We start from the raw sequence: 20,059 nt of genomic DNA, 5'->3' as shown, positions 1-20,059 counted from the left end.
GTGCAGAACAAAGCTACCATTCCCCTGTTATTAGGCAAATAGTCATGAGCAAGTGTTAAAAGCAAGAACAAAACTCAAGTGCAGATTTGTGAGCCTGATAGCCATTTTACTGATGTTGAGATTTGGCCAAAAATACTTCAAAAACAACCAAATGCTTCTGCTGGTTTAGAGGAGCTATAAGTTACTTTCTTAAAAACAAACAAAAACCACTGGTCACGTTGAACTGATTTCAAAGAGAGAATCAGGTGCGATCCCACAACCCGTGTAGGGCTTAATGTAAACAACAAGGACTTCTTTTTCTCGTAAGTATTCCGAACTTAACTACGTTCTCTTCCTTTTCTTTACTATATTTCAGCACAAAGACATTAGCAGGCTGCTGGTTTCACGGACCTGTACCACAGGACAGAGCAACAGAGCGTCAGAACTGAAGGAAATTGGTGATTTTAAATGCTGCACTAAGAAGTAAATGTTAAGGCAGTGATTAAAACCAACAGTCTGCAAAGGGGCACTTGCAAATCATGTTAAATGGAAGAAAAGGCATTAGGGGTATTTTATAAAACAGAAACTGTTGCAATAATGTGCAGAGGTCGAGGGGAGAAGTGTGGGTACGGAACTCCCTTGAGTGTCCGTGTGAAGAATCACTGACAGTGACTTCTTTTGAATGTGAAGTTCTTTGCAGAGACGTGGGATTATTTTTCATACTTAAACTTTGTGCTTTTTCCAGGGTTTATGTTAACAGTTCAGATAACAGCAGAGGTATTTCTAAATGGCTGTCCTATGAAGCAGCAATAGTCACACAGGCCAAGGCCCATGTCCTTCAAGGTGCCATCAGAACAACAGGAAAGATACCCTGTGTCATGCTGAAGGGATGGCACAGTGCCCCGTCCCACTGCACAAACCAATTTGGATCATTTCTTAATAGAGCAGGGCTGTATTATCTTGAACAATGTGTTTGCTTGTTAGAACATATTAAGATGTATTTATTTGCCACTAGTATTTAACATTTTGTGCACATTTTCATAACTACAGTCTTTTCATGTTTTGATCTTGGAATGAAAACATACACTCCAAGAGCTAGTTCTTAATTCTACTGAGCTGGAAAAAACTTATTATTGTCTCCATCCTTACTGATTTGTTCAGAAAAGGTGACACACCTGAATTGTGAGGTGACCTCTCCACAGAGAGCCCCTCCTCCTCAGTGCAAGACATTTTCCTAGGTGTCAGGCAGGACTCGGCCCTGGGGACAAGTGGCAGGAGAGATCCATAAAGACAGCCAGAACTTTCTGTGCATGGGACATGAATTCTTCACAGAGATGATAATTTTCTTCTTATCTTTGCTAAATACATTCTATGAAAAACCTTAATGTTTCTTTTTTTTTTTTTAAATGAATGGAGAAAACATGAGAAACCAGATGGACCTGTTAGAACTACATTTTTAAGGCATTTTATATTTGATGGTGCCGAACTTTTAATAATACTGAAATTTTTTAGTGGCAATGCTGATTTATTTTTTAAACCAGAAAGATAATACCATATTACTTATTACAAAAAATGCCAAAAAACAGATAACCACACTATTCATTTGAGGAACACAACAGATAACTGAGCACTTGGCTCAAGTATTCAGACTTTCCATGATCTTACTATATAGGTTTAGAAATTTCCCAATAGCCCTCTGCTCAGGATTGACAAAAGGTTCTGGGTGACAGGTTTAGGACATTCAATATTCACCACTGTGAATTGTTTTATAACTCAAGAAGAAAAGGCAGGCAGACTTAAGTCTGGTGAGCTTAATCCTAACTGTACCATAAAATAATGGAGAACTCTGTATCATGAAGTCATGTGTTTTGTCACACTGGACAAAGCCTGCTCAGGAACTGTAGCAGCAGGGAGCTGCGGGGTGACACACTGCCGCGGTGCCTTGTGCAGGTGGCCCATGGGGTCCGGCTGGGCCAGCCGTCATCTTTCCACACCCAACACCAGCAGCGTTGTTCAGGCTTCAGGAACCAAGAACTCCCAAGCCATGGTGGGATTACACACGGGTTGTATGATGGAGGTCTTTAAGCTTTAGGGCTCTTTGTTTGGAGAGTGATGGAAATGACCAAGAAGTAATAAGGCGAAAGAGTTGGGAGGGATCAGGGTTTAGTGTAAACATTTTCTCTCATGACAAATTCTCAAAGGGGTTTTGTTATAAAGCAGATTTCCATTTTTCTAAAAATGGAACTTGGTGGTTCTTTAAGATCTACCATGCTGCGACTTCACTCTGCTTTAGTTGCTTAATATTTAAGCTTTGCTTCCTGCCACTTTTGGTCTGTATTTCACATCTTCACAAGCCTGTTTCACCTTGTGGACTTGAATGGCAACTGTCTCACGTAAGTATTCTCAGAGCTAAATGGTGAAGAATATTGTGTAACACTTATCCAATAAAGTCTTTGATTTTTTTAAAAGTTAGTAATTTAAAAACTGTTTTACTTTGTAAGGGTTAGTTTTTTGTTTTTCAGGAGTTTTTAAATATTATTTTTTGACTATTAAAATGTAGTCACTACTGTGCTTTAGGAAGCTTTTTTGAGTAGCAGTGTTTCCTAAGAGCATATAGGTTTCTAGTCACTAGGAGGCTTCATGGGGCCTCTTTATGCCTAAGAGTAGAGGAAGGGTGAGTTCTGTACATAAGCCGGCTGCTTTTCTTTCTTTCTTTCTTTTACGGTACTGGGGCTTGAACTCGGGGCTTACACCTCGAGCCACTCCACCAGCCCTATCTTTATGAAGGTTTTTTTGAGATAGGGTCTCTCGAACCATTTGCCCGGGCTGGCTTTGAACCTCAGTCCTCCTGATCTCTGCCTCCTGAGTAGCTAGGATTACGGGCGTGAGCCACCAGTGCCCTGCTGCTTTTCAGATGGAAGCAACACACCCTTTAGAGTTTGAGCACTTAAACATGCACTGGTAGGTTTGTTTTGTTTTAACTTTAAGGACTCCTTCCCTTATGGATAAGTTGTTGCTTTAAAAAAAAAAAAAAGAAAAAAAAAAGCCCTGTACCCTGTCCTCTAGGAGCTCAAGCGGTTGACTTGAGAACCAGAAACACTTAGTGGGCAGGAAAAAAAAAACTAGCCTAGGAAAACTTACCAGACAATTGAGATATTTTACAACTTTCCCAGAGAGTTAGGTCAGTGTACCTTTTTTCTTTCTTTTTCCATTTCAGTAAAGCAATCCTTTAGAAGGCTGCCTGTTATTCCAGAGTATGTCTGGAGTCTTTGATCTCAAACATTCTCCGATTTCAGTTTATCTAAATGGGCATAAAAAGCAGGCCACTGAGATGTGGCTCCTCTTTTTCTCAAGTTTCTCATTAATGAAAATGGAACTGGAGGGAACCAGGGAAGGTAGACATCCATCTGCAGCTTTTCTGGGAAGCCTGCATGAGACCGACCATTCCTGATCAAGTTGTCCATCTCTTGCAAGATCCAGGGAGCCACTGATCTCTCATGGGCGCCACTTAGCTACTGTTGATGCTGGTCTCCAGATGAGGAAGGGTAATTTCAGCTTCATGACTTGGAATCATGCACAGGCCACAAGAACTTCTTCCTTGTCATTCAAACACTTCAGCTGAAAGTAAGCCGTGTTCTTGCTTTTATACGCAATGCCTCGTTTTTCCTTTCAAAAAAACCCGATTCTTTTCTCAGTGCTTTAAATAAAGCATACTTTTAAGTGCTGAAGCATGCTGTGTGTTCTGCCAGTCTGCTCATGCAGTAACTCCTTTGCCTTGCTATCAAGAAGTTGTCAAAGCTGGAGATTTCAATTCAGGAACACTTGCCAGAGGAAGAAAGAGCTGACGAGACACTGCGGCGAGGCCGATTAGAGTTGAGAGTAGTTCTAGGGTCAGTCCTTCCATCGTCTTCCTTGTAGTTTGTAGCAAAGTAGTGGTCTAATGTCAAGTGCAGTGAGTTGGCGACACTAAAGAGAAGATGCTTTTATACAGGTAGCCTGCCATAGTCTAGGGAGCAGGAGACGTGGATTCTAGTCCACCAGTGGCCTTCCTGACCACAAAATCACTGGCCAAAACTGGAAGTAGAAATTGAATGTTCAAGCTAGCCACGGCTAGGAATTGAATCTTCATTCCTAGCCAAGGTTCAGAGTACTGGGGAGACATTAGCAGGTTTTGCACTTTCTGAGTACTGTTGAAGATCAGCAGCTAGCACCTACAGGTCCTGTAAGCAGCTCGAAGTCACACGATTTCCAAATAAGGCAAACTGTAGCGTCTGCGTGACATGTCATAATGGAAAACACACCAGGGCCTTCAGTCAGCAGCAGTCGCAGAAGACGGGGCTGAAGTGCAACGCCTGTAGAAAATGAGGCAGGACTCTCTTTGGTGGAGCAGTGTCTCCTGGCCTCTGATGCTAGTTCCACAAAGGTGGAATCGAGTAAAAGCGTTTCAATGCCTGAGAGAGCCGTCAGACCTTTCCTCTCCCAGTGAAGTTTATGAGAGAAAACTGCCAATGGCATATTACTTTGGGGCAAATCACCCCAACAAAACGGCTTTGTGTGTCACATGTGGTTACCAAAGCCTACATCTTTCAGTGTCTGAGTACCATTCTTTATTTCTTTTGGTGGTTCTGGGGTTTGAACTCAAGGCCTCAGCTGCTTGCTAGGCAGGCACTCCACCACTTGAGCCAAGCCACCAGCCCTTTTGTGTGGTGTTTTTTTTTTTTTCAAGCTAGGGTCTGGAGAACTATTCGCTTAGAAGCACGATCCTCCTGATCTCTGCCTGAGTTGCTAGGATTAAAGGCGTGAGCCACCAGTGCCTGGGTCGAGTACCATTTTCACTTCGCTCTTCTCTTCCCATCTCTGGCCTCCTTGACTATTGTCAGTTGCTTGGAGTTTCAAGTTTGTGGATTTCTCTTTTTTTTCTTTTTGGTGAGACTGGGGTGTGAATGTGGCTTCATGCCTGCAAAGCAGGTGTTCTACCACTTAGCCATGTCTTCAGTCCATTTTGCTCTAGGTTATTTTGGAGATGGAGTCTCTGAACTGTTTGCCTGGGCGGGCCTTGATTGACTGGAAGCTGCATGCCTGTGTGCTCAGGTAGCACCCAGCAGCTGTCCTGTGTGAACACAGGTGAGATATCTGATGTATCAGTCTGGAATATAGCACCCCACACAGGGAAAATGGGGTTCCAGTATTTTCAGATCCAGCTCTTCACCTTTGGAACTAAAGGTCTCCCTCCACAGCTGTCATGACAGCCGAATGGCCAAGGAGCCCAAGTGCCTGTTGGCAGATCCCATTGTTGTTAGGCCGTATTTTCCAGCTGGGACCGAGGAAGGACAACTGGCAGGGACTGAATCACTACCACAGGCTGCCGGCTGTGGGCTTCCATGGCAGTGAGACAGTGGCCCTGCTGTGCCTTCAAGGAACACATGAGCTTCCAGTTTCCTCTGAAGGGCGAGGAAAAGAAGAGAGGGTGTTGAATTTCTAATTCTGGCTGGTTGAACTTTTCCATGAAGCAGCTCATTCCTCCCTTGTAGTCTTCAGAGGGTTGGCAACTTGAAAATTCTATTTTTTAAAAATTATTGGCTATCTCAAAGAATTATAAAGGCAAGCTAGTACTAAAAGAACAAAAACTGTGTGCCCATCCCTAGCTTTAGTAATTACTAGCCCGTGGCCAGGAAGGTTGGAATTTTTGATGGTTTGAAATTTCAATACAGGATATCCTAACTAATTTTCATAACAGTCCAAAGTTTGTTTCTCTGATTGGGCCTTGAAGGGTTTTATGTAGCTGTTCTGATGCTCTGGTTAGTTTAGCCCTACCTCCTGGTCCCAAATAATACATTCTTTCTTTCTTTCTTTTTTTTTTTTTTTTTTTTGGTGGTACTGGGGTTTGAACTCAGTGCCTCATGTTTGTTAGGCAGGTACTCTACCACTTGAGTCATTCCGCCAGCCTTCCTTCCTTCCTCACTCCCTCCCTGTGGTACTGGGGTTTGAACTCAGGGCCCACACCTTGAGCCCCTCTGCCAGCCCTTTGTGATGGGTTTTTTCAAGATAGGGTCTCCTGAACTATTTGGGCTGGCTTTGAACTGTGATCCTCCTGATCTCTGCCTCCTGAGTAGCTAGGATTACAGGTGTGAGCCACTGGCCCCTGGCTCATTCTTTATTCTTAAGATCATAACAAGCTGTGGACTCAGGACAGGTCTACAGCCCACAGGAAGAAGTGACTGGAATGCTCACCTTCCCTGCTCAGCTTGTGATTGTGCAGTTCAGTGAACGGACAAGCTTTCCAGACACTTCTGGTGGAACATGCACATTTTTCATTTTTTAAAGGAGACCCAAGTGACAGAAGGATTAAGCCTGTTACGATTGAGTGCAGAGGTGGCAGGCTGAAAAGATCACAAACATCTAAGTGGAATGACTTGGGAGGTTCACAAATGTGTGTGCGTGTGTGAGGCACACACCGGATGCACAGGCTGTAGGAGTATCAGAGAAACAGCTCCCTGCCTAAGAGAGGGCAGCGGGGGAGCCAGCATGGTCATGAGGTGGAGAAAAAAGAAAAGGGAGGGTCCACAGTAGGGAGAGGAGAGGCGGGGTAAAGAGGGGAAGTGATAAGGTCTTGGCTCCCAAGGAATCTGATTTGGAACAGCTTGCCTGAGCTCCAGCAGGTCTAGAAGAAAGCACAGATAACAGGAAAGGGACAGGAGCTGCTTCAGAGGCTACTTGTCATTTCTTCCCGTCCTGTGTGGTGTCAGATTTGTACTCTGGATTGTTCTGTTTAAAGCTCTTTCTTGAGGAGAGTAAGGCCGTCATTGACTCGCAGAGCTGCCCGAACAGCCCGCCTCTTTGGGCTCCTATCAAAGCCTTCCCCTCTCACGATTCAGGTCTTGCTGAACTGCTTCTAGAAGGCAGGGTTTGCAGGCCTGCTTAACTCCTGGGATCGGACAACTTCTGCCTCAGTCCATCTTTCCATCAGGTTTCCACTTAGCACCTGCGGCCAGCTCGTCCCCCAGTCTATTCAGACAGTAAATGCCTCTAAAAGGCACGTCTGCTTTTTCTAAGTCACCTTGGATGCTAGCTTGAACACTGAACTGCTCCTTACCAACAGTTTTGGAGGCCAGCTCAGGGACTCAAAAGAGCGGCCGTCACCTCCGTGCCCAGCAGTACCCCCACCTTCAACTACACCAAATGGAGAAACCGTGATTCACCATTTTTGCAAAGACAAAACGTTCATGCCACCTCGCTGAAGCTCACATGCAGGCCCAGTGCAGTGACGTTTGAAGGTCATTACCTACGCAGGCCAGACACTTGCCAGCCTCCACATCTGCAGATGGTGTAAGGTTCTGTTTTTTGGTGGGACTGGAGTTTGAACTCAGGACTGCGCTTGCAAATCAGGTGCTCTCTGCTTGAGCCACACCTCCAGTCCATTTTGCTCTGGTTATTTTGGAGATGGGATCTCACAAACTATTTGCCAAGAATGGCCTCAATCCACGATCTTCCCAATCTCAGCCTCCCAAGTAGTTGAGATTATAGGCGTGAACCACCGGTATCCAGCTTGTTTTTTTGTTGTTTTTGTTTTGGTGGTACTAGGGTTCGAACTCAGGGGCTTCACACTTGTTACGCAGGCGCTCTATGACTTGAGCCGCTCTGCCAGCTAATGTTCTTATACGCACAGTTGTATAGGGAAAGAGCATTTGGGGAAGGAGTGGGGCAAGGAGCAAAAGGCTAAAAAACTGCAGAAACAAGTAACCAAACAGGCTGAAGTGCTTGTGATGGAAAGGAAGCAAGTGGAAAGTACAGAAAAGAGGTTGGAATTTTAAGAGCGGATGAATCTACAGCGAACTGGATGTGTAAAACGAACTGGATCCACAGCGAACTGGATGTGTAAAACGAACTGGATCCACAGCGCACTCTCCGCACGGAAACCACAGAGCAGGGGTCTGCGGCCACGGTCCTCGTTCCTTGGCTAAGCTTTCTGCAGGAGCTCCAGCCAAAGGAAAAGTGGCTTGTGTGGAAGTCAGTCACCATGTAGCGTGGGTACAGATACAGGAGGACATGAAACTGGACAGAACGTGCTCTGGAGAAGGGAAGGAAGCTGAAACTAGAGGACAAGTTGGAGACTTCCGAGTCTCAAGTCCTCGCCAATCTCCAAGATGCAAAAATGAAAACTTCAAACTAGGGGACAAACAGCTCAAGTCAACAGCTCAGCGTCTGTGTGACTGTAAGGTGCGCCACGTGTAAAGTGCTTCGTGCGACCCTATTACAAAATCATTTGAGCTTCATGTGTAGTTACTGGGTTCACTCTGCAGAAACCTGAGCTGAGCCCACTGAATTTGCCAGAATTGCAGTTACCTGGTAAGATCACTGCTGCAAAGTTTACTTGAGTCACCAGGCCCACAACTAAGCTGTGGGTCTTAAAATGTACAGAAATGTTTCAGACATTTTAAAAAACAGGCACTAAATACAGGGTCCACGTGGACAGTGATGGCCGTCCACACTGAGAGCACCTCTGTGCAATGTCATTTAATGCCAAGTAGAACAGTAGGTGCTGGTGCTAAGAACATCACTGGCCTCACGAGGCAGATGGAATCCACATCTAGTATTTTAATTTGTTGCCCAGTGTTGGAGATCAGATGCAGGGCCTCACATATGCTAGGCAAGCACTCCACTGAGCCGGACCCCCGGCCCCAGATCACAGTATTTCAAAGAAAGTGTCTCAGGGTCTCCAAGCACTTCTGCTAAAAGGAGATTGAGCCAGCAGCCGGTGGCCCACGCCTGTAATCCTAGCTACTCAGGAGGCAGAGATCAGGAGGATCATAGTTCGAAGCCAACCCAATGCAAATAGTTCCTGAGGCCCTATTTCGAAAATACCCAACACAAAAATAGGGCTGGCAGAATGGCTCAAGTGGTAGAGCTCCTGCCCAGCAAGCGTGAGGCCCTGAGTTCAGGCCCCAATACAGACTCCCTGCCCCCCAAAAGAATAAAAGGAGATTGAAAATTTTGTGTAATATTGTTGGAATAAGAATATATAAAATGTCAGGTGGGCGCCAGTGGCTCACGCCTGTAATCCTAGCTACTCAGGAGGCAGAGATCAGGAGAATCGAGGCTCAAAGCCAGCCAGGGCAAATAGTTTGTGAGACCCTATCTCGATAAAACTCATCACAAAAAAAGGGCTCGTGGAGAGGTCCAAGGTGTAGGCCCTGAGTTCAAACCCCAAACAGCAAAAAGAAAAAAGAAAAAAAAAGTCAGTGCGACTTCCTTAAAAGTGGATTCTGGGGATTTGGGGTACAGCTCAGTGGTATAGCAACTGTAAGGCCCAGAGTTCCATCCCCAGCACTAAGAAAAGGAGGGAATTCTGCTGTACCTTTTTGGCAGGGTGGGGGAAGGGGAGAAGGCACCTCAGAACTTTAAAGTCACACATTAGCAGCAGTAGGCAAACAGAAGCCACCTTCCTCCTGTATACACTTCCTCCTTTTGTACCCGTTCAGGATCTTTCTCTGCTCAAGCATTTTCAAAAGGTTTGAATCTCTGCTCTTCTATTTTGGAGGCAGGGAAGTAACAGCACTAGCTGAACTTCTTTGGTTTCAGCAAAGTTCTGAGCAGCTGAGCTCCCTCCCTGGCCTTTCCAGACACAAGGCGTGGCCTGCCCAGTGGCAGCATGCAGTGTGACATTTCAATGTGGTGGCCAAAGAGGAGAGAGGAGAGGGGGCTGCTTGAGAAGCAAACCTCTACACCCTGCAAAGACGGTGAGGCTACTTCCTGTTCTCTGGGGGCACAGCTAGTCTGCAGAAGTCTCTTCATGGAGCTTCAAAGTCCCAATGACAGAGCAGTTCTCAAAGTGTGGCCCAAGGCTCCTCAGGTCAGGCCCCGCCCATGAGGTCAAAACGATTTTCAATATAAGGGGTTACTTGCTTTCTTCTCTGATCCTGTCACAAATACAAGGTAGAATTTCCAAGACACAACCTGTGATAAGACAGAGTGGGAAGCAGACGAGAACCTTGCCAGCTACTATCAAGCCACACACTGAAGAGATCTGCAAATATATAAAATGTCACCACTCTTCTCACTCAAATGTGTCTTTGCTTTGGAAGGCATTTTGCATAGATTACTCATATTAACATGAAATGTGTTATTTTAAAGGATTAGTATTACCATTTCGAGAAAAGTCCTATATAGCCCAGGTTGGTCTCAATCTTGTGACTGTCCTGTCTCAGCCTCGTAAGTGCTGGGATTCATCTCCACAGTTGGCTAGGGATTATTATTTTTAAAAACTTTGGTTTGAGTTCCTAATATGGTATTAGTAGATGGACTCCATAAAATGGGAACTACTCTGTACATTTTTTTCTTTCTGTGCAGAGGATGGAGCCTAGGACGTTTTGCGTGCTAGCTGGGCACGCACACTCTTCCACCGAGCTACGCTCTGGTCCTTACATTTTTTGAAGAGTGTGACAGGGTCCTAAGATTAAGAAGTTTCAGAACTGCCATGGTGTAAGGCTGGGTACAAGCATAAGGTGCATTTTATCAGGTGTTCTGTGTAAGAAGCACCTTACACCAGATAGCTTTCAGACAAGCTTTCTGTTCCTTTTCACACACACCTTTTTTGGGAAAACTGGATGCCAGATTTAACATAAAGATAGCAAAGTAGCCAGGTGTTGTGGGGTAAGCCTATAATCCCAGCACTCAGGGGGCTGAGGCAAGAAAATCTTGAGTTTGAAGTGAGCCTGGGCCCAGAGCAAGACCCTGTCTGAACTCACCGCCTAAAAGAAGACAGCTGGGCAAAACTGATGACACACTCTCCCTCTCCCCTTGTCCTGGTAAATCCCACAGGAGTTTCATTTCAGCCTGGAACTGTCTGTCACTGCACATCACCCCTCCCCAGAAGGGACTTTCAGGGTCAGATGGAGAGGGGTGTGGCCTTCACTGGGAGATACATGCAGCTCCTTCCAAACATGAGCCTTGCACGTCACTGCCCATGACACACCAGGACAGAAAGCTTTCCACAGTACCCACAGGTGACTAGCCATGAAAGCTGTCTCCTCGAAATCTGAATGAAGCTATTTTAAATTGAAATTAAGACTGGTGCTTAGCTAGCCTGGCCTGGGGGTGTGACTTAAGTGGCAGAGCGCCTGCCTAGTACACCTGAGCTAAGAGTTCAAAACCCAGTACCACCAAAACCAAACCAAACCAAAAAACGCTTGCTCAATACCACTGTTTTCACAATTACACAAACCTGAAGGGGCCCAAGATGGCTTGTGAGGTGAATTTCTGAATTCTAGTACACAGTAGAATGGTAATTTCTTCAACTAAAACTTTAGGCAGATTTGTGGAATTCAGAATCTGTGACCCTGCTTGAAACCAATACTGCCTCTCAAAGCCACAGAAGTCTGCTTCATCTGTTGTTATAGGGACAAAATTCACCACACAGCCCAGACTGTCACGGAAAGCTTTTATTACCACAGAGGAAGTCGGGGAGTGCTGGAGACCCTGCACAGCAGCCTCTGAGCATGTGTAAGCAGGGAGGGGCTGCAGGAGGGGACCCTGGTCATCACACTGGTCATCTCCCATGACAGGCTTGCTTGGTTAGGGAGCGGCTTCTGCTGGCTAGGGTTAGGACACTGGGCGGCTCCAGGAGGTCAGCCTTGACAAGCAGGCTTCCTCCTGGACAAGGGACAGCCAGAACCAGGGATAACAGCTGCACAAACACCACCTTAAAATGGAAATCAAATTAGGCTCATACATTGGGAAGTACATTTCAGCCTCACCATAAAACGAGAGCGGGAAGGCGGCACAAGGCTCTACTGGTAGCCTTTCTCTTAGGTAAGATGCTTTTGAAAATAAACGCTGCAGGGCTTTGCCCCTTGCAAACAGCAAGCAGCACACAACCTCCCAGTCAGCTTGTATGACTACTGTTATCTTTGTTATCTATTATTATTTGGATTTTGAACAAAATTGATGGAGTAGGAGCCAGTAGAGGAATCCTGTTTGATCTGGAAATTTTCTGTGGAGAGCCCAAAAGGTCGGAGAACCAAGTTCCCAAGATCCTTTAGTTTACCTGCAACGTAAAAGCAAAACCTCAAATGAATACAGGAACAAAGAGAAGTAGGGAGACACCAAGTGATCTTGCCTTCCAAAACATAAGTGGTATCTCTCTGAAGTTAAAAATGCCTGCTTTAATAAGTGAAAGCTTCTGTGAACACTTCAGCCCCTGCCCCTCTCACAGGGCTGTCCCTTCGGTGCCCTGGCAGGTGGGAGTCCTCTGGTCTCCTCTGCGGAGACCAAAGCCTCCTGTGAGGTGGGCAGAAACTCCCAATGGACACAGGCTTCTGGGATTAGTGCTGCTCCCACTGGGGAGAGGTGGTGGGCCTAACCTGGCCTGCCTGGCAGTGAGGGCAGCACTCCCTCCAACAGGCCGGCTCTCTGTAAGACAGCAGTGGATACTCGCTAAATTTAATTCAACTCAGCAAATTTCTCCTGTGCCTGGATTCAAATTAAAGAGCCTGCTGCTCTTCTCAGCAAACCCTTAGGCTCTGTACCACACCTAGAATTTCTTGGGAAATGAGGTTGATCATTCATACAGTCAATCAACCTCAGTGGCCCTGTGTCCTCTTCCCATCAAGCTTTACTTACTCTTCACTTCATCTCATGCCCTAAAGTCAAAATGAAGACACATGGTGGATAACCCGGGATTCTTTCAAAATTCAAGATTCTTTCAAAATACAAGAGGCCCATGGAGTGTGGATGTCAAGAAGAATTCCCAGGGCATTTCAGAGATTTGTAAGGATCTGGGAACAGAATATTTAAAACTAGGAGTGACGGGTGAACAAAAAATTCCAACCCTTTCTAAACCCTTTTTTTTTTTTGCAGGGTTGGTTCCAACGGAGATGAGAATGGGGTCAGACCGGAAGTGACACCTCTAACCTCAGAGGTGCAGGCTCCTTCCCACATTTACTTGTTAGCAGCTTTTGTCACCCTGAACTCCTACAGAGTAAAGCCTAGATAAAGAACTAGGACACGCGGCCTTTACATTTTAAAGGCCTTCCTAATAACTCATGGTGGGCTTTGTTTTGGTGGTACTGTGGTCTGAACTCAGGTCCTCACATTTGCTAGGCAGGCGCTCTACCACTTGAGCTACTCTGCCAGCCCTTTTTTGTGATGAGTTTTTTTTTTTTTGAGATAGGGTCTCACGAACTATTTGCCTGGGGCTGGCTTCAAACTCTGATCCTCCTGATCTCTGCCTCCTGAGTAGCTAGGATTACAGGCATGAGCCAACTGTGTCTGACTAATCTCAGTCTTAAGATGTAGTACACAGAAACATGCCACATTCAGAGAAAAGCTGACCCATTCTTGAGGAAAGCTCCCAGAACCCAGAAAGATCATTCTCCAGCAGACTTCCTAAATACAAACCTGGGTACACATGCTCAGTGCTGCTTTGGGAGAAGCACTGGCTGAGCCTTGGGTGCCTGGGTGGGGATCACAACACCCAAAGACAACCTGAATTGGCAACGGGCCGAGCACTTTGGCCATCTCTCGGGGTTGGAAAGAGAACAGGTAGGAAACACTTAAAGAAACCCAGTAAATGGTACCCGGACAACTGTTGGCTCTTGAGACATGGAGCAAGTGACGTGAGAACTGGCCTCCAGGGAGGGGTAGCTCCAACTTGCAGAAGTTGGTCAGGGGCCCTTTTGTGATGTGTGGCCACAGACTGCTCCCCAGATGGAGAGATTGCCACAAGCCCCCCTTCAGCCTCAGTAAACCAAGACAAAGTGTAAGTGGAGATCTTATGTGCCATCTCCTATGTGAGGCCAGTATCTAAGAGTGAAAGTAGTCCCTGGCTTCTGAGAGGCCCACCGTCCAGTGGGAGACAGGTAAAAGACTGAGGGCGCCCCTGCAGAGCACTGAGAGAGCAGTAGCTCTCCTGAAGGACAATGTTCCACACACTCCAAGGTGCAGTGCCCCCAGGCAGCAATGGCTTCAGAGTTTTCTTGAGTGCAGGAAAACTCTTGACTGTGTTCCAAGCAGAGCACAAGAATTCAAACTGCAGACACAGGGAGGATTTTTTTTTCTCCCAGGTCTTCACTTTGTCCAACTGGGTGTATAAGGACCCTCTAAGCTCAGCTTGGCTGGTTCTGTGGCATGGCAGCCACGGAATGTGCTTCTGCAAATGGAGGGACAGAGTGGTTGCACGCCTAATCCATCCACACATTCAAGCCAAGGTCACCTCTCCCTCAGGCTGCTGAGGCCCAGTAGGGTTGTACCAGGGACTCCTTTGATGGGTACACCTCTAGCTCCCCAGTGACTGCTGAAACTGCGGTGGAAGACTCCCTCCCCCACACGGGTCTGTCAGCGCTGCCAGCCTCCTCCACCCCTGTCCCATTTCCCACACAGGTGTCCCTCTCAGTAAATCTCTGCACTTCTGCTCCTGTCTTGGGCTGTGTTTTCAGAGGGCCCTACTGAACACATGCACTCTTATTCTTCTCCTTCTGTTCCAACATGGCTGCCTTTGTACATTCACGGTCACTTCCAGAACCAAACACGAAGTGGGAAACTCAGCTTGCATACCTGGCAGGTAGCAGATACCTACCAGAGGTACCCACAGAGGAGACCTGAGAAGTCCTGCCGTGAATTAATTCACCTAACACATGCTCAGTGCATGTATGTGCTCCTTGCTGTGGGTGGTGGGGATGCAAAGATATTCGTGACACTGTCTACACAGCAAAGCAAACAGAACCTGATGGGGAAGACACAGCACATGCAGAAGCAAGTCCACATGTCACTGAGCTGCTAATGGCTATGAGACGCATTTAGAGGAAGATGTCACCCAGCTTATGTGGGAAGCAGAGGAGGACAGGAATCTTGTCCCACCTTTATGGGAGCTGGACTTGAACTGAGAAGTTTCTGGTGTCTCAACTGTTTGTGATGATGGCAGAGAAGCAGCAGCCTTCAGTGGCGATTATACTCTTAAACAGTCATACACCTGCGCTGCAGTCAGGGTAGTTGCTCAGAGACTAAAGCACTCTCCTTGTGCTCCAAATAGGATCCTTTGCAGAAGCGCTGTCATACCTTTGCCTCCCCTAGGACAGTAATCAGTTAGGGTCCTTGTTTCCATGTGTGTCAATCTTGCACTTTCATTCAGCCTGAACATGTCAGCATGTCCCTAGCTGTTAGGATTGTGCCTACTGGGCTAGATCTCATGGCAGAGAAAAGTCCAAGTCCGCTCACATTCAGGCAAGACTGTTCGAGACTAGAGGTCAGTGCTTGCCCTGGATCCCCTTCTCATCAGTACCACAATAATCCAACTGACCCATTATGCCTAGTTTCTCTGTGTTGTGCACAAAGCAGTTCACCAGGATCACCAACACCATTTGTTTTCATCTTCTTTAAGATCACTGGGGTTCCCCAGTACTCACCCCCCCTCCCCGCCAAAAAAATCTCTGGGGTTTGGGTACAGTGAGATAGCTCCTTTGTTGCTTTCTCTTCTGTTTAGGAAAAAAAAAAAAAATCACCTAAAATTGAATCATAAGTCTGCATTTTCTCTTAGGAGACAGGAAGGCAGCTATGCAGCTACTCTTGCTTTTCCTCTGAACGAAAGGGAAATCAAGAGAAGGCATAGCACAGAGGAGAAAAACCACTCAATTCAAGTGCTGTTACTAGCTCTAGGGTGGAAGTTGAGATTCACATAGCCTTGGAGGTATCATCCATCAAAGAAACAGGAACTCTCCCTTCTTTTGGCAGTATTGTCGTTTCAACTGAGGGTCCTGCATTTGCTAGGTGCAAGTGGTAGGCAGGCACTTGAGCCACTCTGCCAGCCCTTTTTGTGCCAGTTATTTTTGAGACAGGGACTCACTTTATGTGCGGGCCAGCCTGGACCTTGATCCTGCTATCTGTGCTTCCGTGCATAATTGGGATGACAGGTGGCTCACTGCTTGAGCCATTGGTTGAGTTGGGATCTTGTGGACTTTTGCTCAGGCCAGCCTTCAACCATGATTCACCCAATCTCTGTGTCCCAAATAGGTGGGATTACAGGCGTAAGCAACAGCACTCAGCAGGAGGTACTCTCTTGAAAAGAGAAATCTATGGAGTAGCAACTAGGAAATGAGGAAAAAACCCCAAGAAAACAAACAAACAAAAAAAACCAGGGCACTGGAAATCTGGTATTTCCTACCGTGGGAACAAAGGCAGTGACAACAATTCTTTTAGAGACTCACACGGCCAGAGTACAAAGTATTCAAGCATACAGTCTGTAACGAGGACCACAGGCAAGGCAGCTTGAAGAGAAATCTGGAAAAATGAAAGGCTGAGTCTCTCTCCACACACATGGCTTCAGCAATGTTAAGAGGGAAATGCTAACCAGTTATCTTTAGATCCTCGGCGAGGGAGCTGATTGGAGGACCCCTAAGTGCAGAGCAGAGAAGCTTACAAGGCACTGCTGTAACCAGAAGAATGTGTTGAATACTTATAATGACTATGGATGAGTTATTTCAATCTCAATGTGCAGTGCTTAAGTGTGGCACTCATACAAGATGGCATTTTCCTTTTCTTTTCTGAGGTGCTGAGGATGAAACTCCAGGGCCTCAAGTATGCTAGGTAAACACCCTGTCCCTGAGTTACCTCCCCACCCCCAAGATGAATTCCTAATTCGGTTCATGAATGTGCCTGCAGTAGGTTGTTAGTGGCCAGGACTGCACAAATGAGAACTCCAGGAATCAGAAGACCAGAAGCACGATTCAAGGTGGGAGGTGGTGACGGCACAAGTGGAAATCTGAGCTAGAGTGTGAACAATCATGTGTGTGTCACACTGGCGTCACACACTGGCAGCCACAGAAAGCAGCAGCAGTTGTCGTGAAAGGAAGGTGGGATTACTGGGGCAAGTGGTTTTCTTAGGGGAAGAAATGAGTTTTATGTAGCTGCTCCAGGTCTTTAAAAGTGGGGACACACACCTGGCAGCTCTTGGCTAAGACAAGAAGAAGGCTGAGGATATAGCTCAGTGGTAGAGAGCTTGTCAAACATGTGTGAGACCCTGCTAGACACCCCCCCACCAAAAAAAAAAGAAAAAAAAAAACAAGAAAAAGATGAAAAGGCAAGAAGAGCAGCATCTCACTGGACAGCAGGCATACAAGCCTCCATGCTATCAAGACATCCCCTGCACACTCAGAGCACAGTGGTCATCTGCACTGAGCTGGCTCTATTCCTCCAGCTGCACCTTGTCCAAATACACACAGAAAAGCCACTTGGCAGGAGTGGCTTCATGTAGAGAGCTGTCTGAGGTGGGAAGTCAGGTGAAGTAGAAGAGCACACTGTGAAATGTCTGCTTTCTGGTTTTTGTTAGCTGCAGCAACTGCACAAAGGGAAGATGAACTTAGTAACTGACCTGCTTCTGCTCAGTGGGGTCTCTGAGCCTGGTGGAATCCCCTCCTGGCCTCATGCTGGTACAGCCACACCCTACTCTGGCCTTTCAACCCACCTCCACACCTTGCACCATTACTTGGCAGTCACATTCCCAAATCAAATGGTCTGTTAACCTTGATGCCTTAGAATGTGTGAGGGCTGTCAAAAGTTAGATTGCTGGGTCCCACCCCTAATTTCTGACTCAGTAACCAACTGTGCATTTTTTTTTTTTTTTAAAACCAGTTCTCAGGTAAGGATGCTGTCTGGGTACCATATTTTGAAAAGGCGAAAGATTTATACGATTTGAAGAGAAACCAGAGTATGGGTACCATATTTTGAGAATCAGCCCCAAAAGATAACTTGTTTTTGCATCTGGTGTCTGGAATCTTTTTTTTTTTTTTTTGGTGGTGGTACTGGGGTTTAAGCTCAGGGAATTGGGCTCTACTACTTGAGCCACACCCCCAGCTAGAGACTGGAATCTTGATGAGAATCCTGATATTTTAAAAAAAAACAGCAGGGTGCCAGGGGGTCATGCCTTTAATCCTAGCTACTTGGAAGGCTAACATCAGAAGGATCACAGTTTGAGACCAGCCTGGGCAAACAGTTGGAGAGGCCCCATCTCCTAAACAAATTCATAGCAAAATGACTTGGAGGTCTGGCTCAAGTGGCAGAGGGCCTGCTTTGTGAAGCCCTGAGTTTAAACCCTAGTCCCACTGCCTTCCCCAAAACCAAAAAAACCCACCAAAAAAACCTGAACTGTGAACTGTAAACACCTATCTCTAGTGTTAGATCTGAGATGACAGATGAAGAACCACCAACACGTACAATGAGAGTTTTCACAATTCCACTTGGAAGATTCGTTGGCTGGCCAGTATACAGGATAAAACAATTTGCTAATATTGACGGCCACTGTCTCTACTCCACACTCCTTATATTTGTAATCAAAGCTTGTCCAGAGATGTATGTTAGCATCATCGCCTTGCCCTCTCAGTGTAGCTGCCAAGAATGGCTGTGTCATCAGCCCCTGCGAACAGAAGGGCAGTAGCGCTAGAAATCTGTCCTTGGCATCCTACAGCTGAGCTGATAGGATTCTCAACTGTCTGATCACCTACTATTTATGTATCTATGTAAGTAAAAATTTTAATATTGTAAATTAAAATTTATAATACAAGAAATTATAGATAGATATGTGAATGGAGTCTTTATTTCTGGAATTTTCCATTTAATATTTTGGACCTGGGTAATTGAAACTGAAGAAAGCAAAACCTTGGATAATAGAGAATCACTGTACATTTGAATTTATAAACTCATACAAATAGAACGCCACTTTTTCCTATATTGAGGTTTCATACAAGATTTTTTTTGTTTTAAAAAGGAGGAAGACGTGGGGGTGTAGTTCAGTGATAGATGTTTGCCTAGCAAGTGTGAAGTGCTGGGTTCTATCCCTAGCACTGCCAAAAAACATCAGAGAAATGAGGTTCTACTGTTTAAAAATAATATGATAGCTCATGGAGTAGAGCGCCTGCTTAGCCAGCACAAGGTCCCAAGTTCAAGCCCCAGTACTGCCAAAAAGAGGAAACCAGAACAAAAACTCAGGTCATTCTCATTCTCTCTCTAGAGGTGACCCATTTTCAGTCTACTGGAAGTATATTCCTCTCTTCCCAATAAACCTTACTATCACTTTCACTACAAAAACTAAACAATGTGAGCTGGGCATGGCAGTGCACACCTGTAATCCTAGCACATGGGAGGCTGAAGCAGGAGGATGGCAAATTTGATGCCACCCTGGGCTACATAGCATGAACCTGTGCCCGTCTATCTGTCCCCCCCACCAAAAAAAAAAAAAAAAAAAAAAAAAAAAAAAAAGAAAAAACAAACTAAAATGGAAAAAAAAATAAACCAAAAACACCACAACAAAACCTACCAATGTATAAGTCACTAGAATTCAGCAACAGTGAGTAACTGGGCATCAATCACCAGTAACACCAGCCTCCTGGGCGTCTGTTCCCAGCCATCACACCACTGGCCATCACCTTTCAAACCTAATATTCCTTGGTGAGTAAGGCTGCAAGACAATCATCCCAGAAGAAAGATGGGTAAAAGCAAACACTTGGGCTGCTGCCCTCTGCTCAAAGCTCCTCCTGAAGCTATCATCACCATCTCTGATTTTCAAGGACAGTGCCACCAGATAACAGCTTCTCCTGCTTTGGAGATGACATTTTCAAATGACAGACTAGGCAGGGGCAAACAAATATAATTCTATTCATTAAAAAATCCAATTGGAGTACTGGAAGTGTGGCTCAAGCGATAAAGTGCCTGTTTTGCAAGCCCCGAATTCAAACCCCAGTTCCATCAAAAGAAAAAAAGAGTCAAATGAATCCACTTGCCCTACCTCATCCCCAGCCTTTCCCCCCTCATTATTTCCTCCATGTTCCTGTCCTCTCATGTCTTCTCAAACACTCAAGGGATTCTCAGCATCATTTTCAAGGCAAATATTCCCTTGATGCTGACATTACTGGTGGTAATGACTATATCCTAAAAGAACTGAAACTTTAAGGGGTGACTACTTGATGAAGAAACTCAATTGTTTTTAAGAAATTATAATTGGAAACAGAGATTGGTGGCATTTCAGGTTGGGTAATGAATTCCATTTCATTCTTGATGGCAAGAAAAATTTCCAAGAAAACCAAAATGGAAATTTGGT

The 20,059-nt window shown here is 45.7% G+C and overlaps 2 protein-coding genes across 6 annotated transcripts in view; one reads left to right on the top strand and one right to left on the bottom strand.

Moving 5' to 3' along the window:
* The window catches only part of Pwwp2a (PWWP domain containing 2A), a 42,049-nt gene extending 30,354 nt beyond the window's left edge, over positions 1-11,695 (top strand). For all 3 annotated transcript variants that reach the window (XM_074057674.1, XM_020175562.2, XM_020175564.2), the window contains one exon: positions 356-11,695. Coding sequence is in view for 2 of the 3 variants with exons in the window: in XM_020175562.2 (XP_020031151.2) it covers positions 356-369 (14 nt within the window). In the remaining variant the exon portion in view is untranslated. The remainder of the gene's footprint in view (positions 1-355) is intronic.
* The window catches only part of Ttc1 (tetratricopeptide repeat domain 1), a 44,146-nt gene continuing 35,486 nt past the window's right edge, over positions 11,400-20,059 (bottom strand). For 2 of the 3 annotated variants that reach the window (XM_020175557.2, XM_020175558.2), the window contains exon 8: positions 11,400-12,022. In XM_020175557.2, the coding sequence (XP_020031146.1) occupies positions 11,889-12,022 (134 nt within the window). In that variant the 3' untranslated portion in view covers positions 11,400-11,888. Of the gene's footprint in view, positions 19,421-20,059 lie in introns of all 3 variants that reach the window. The other variant, XM_074057675.1, reaches the window with a different exon arrangement.

Source organism: Castor canadensis, chromosome 16, assembly GCF_047511655.1.
Source record: "Castor canadensis chromosome 16, mCasCan1.hap1v2, whole genome shotgun sequence".
Lineage (NCBI taxonomy): Eukaryota > Metazoa > Chordata > Mammalia > Rodentia > Castoridae > Castor > Castor canadensis.
The sequence above is the reverse complement of the archived record's forward strand: the minus strand, read 5'-3'. Positions and strand labels throughout refer to the sequence as shown.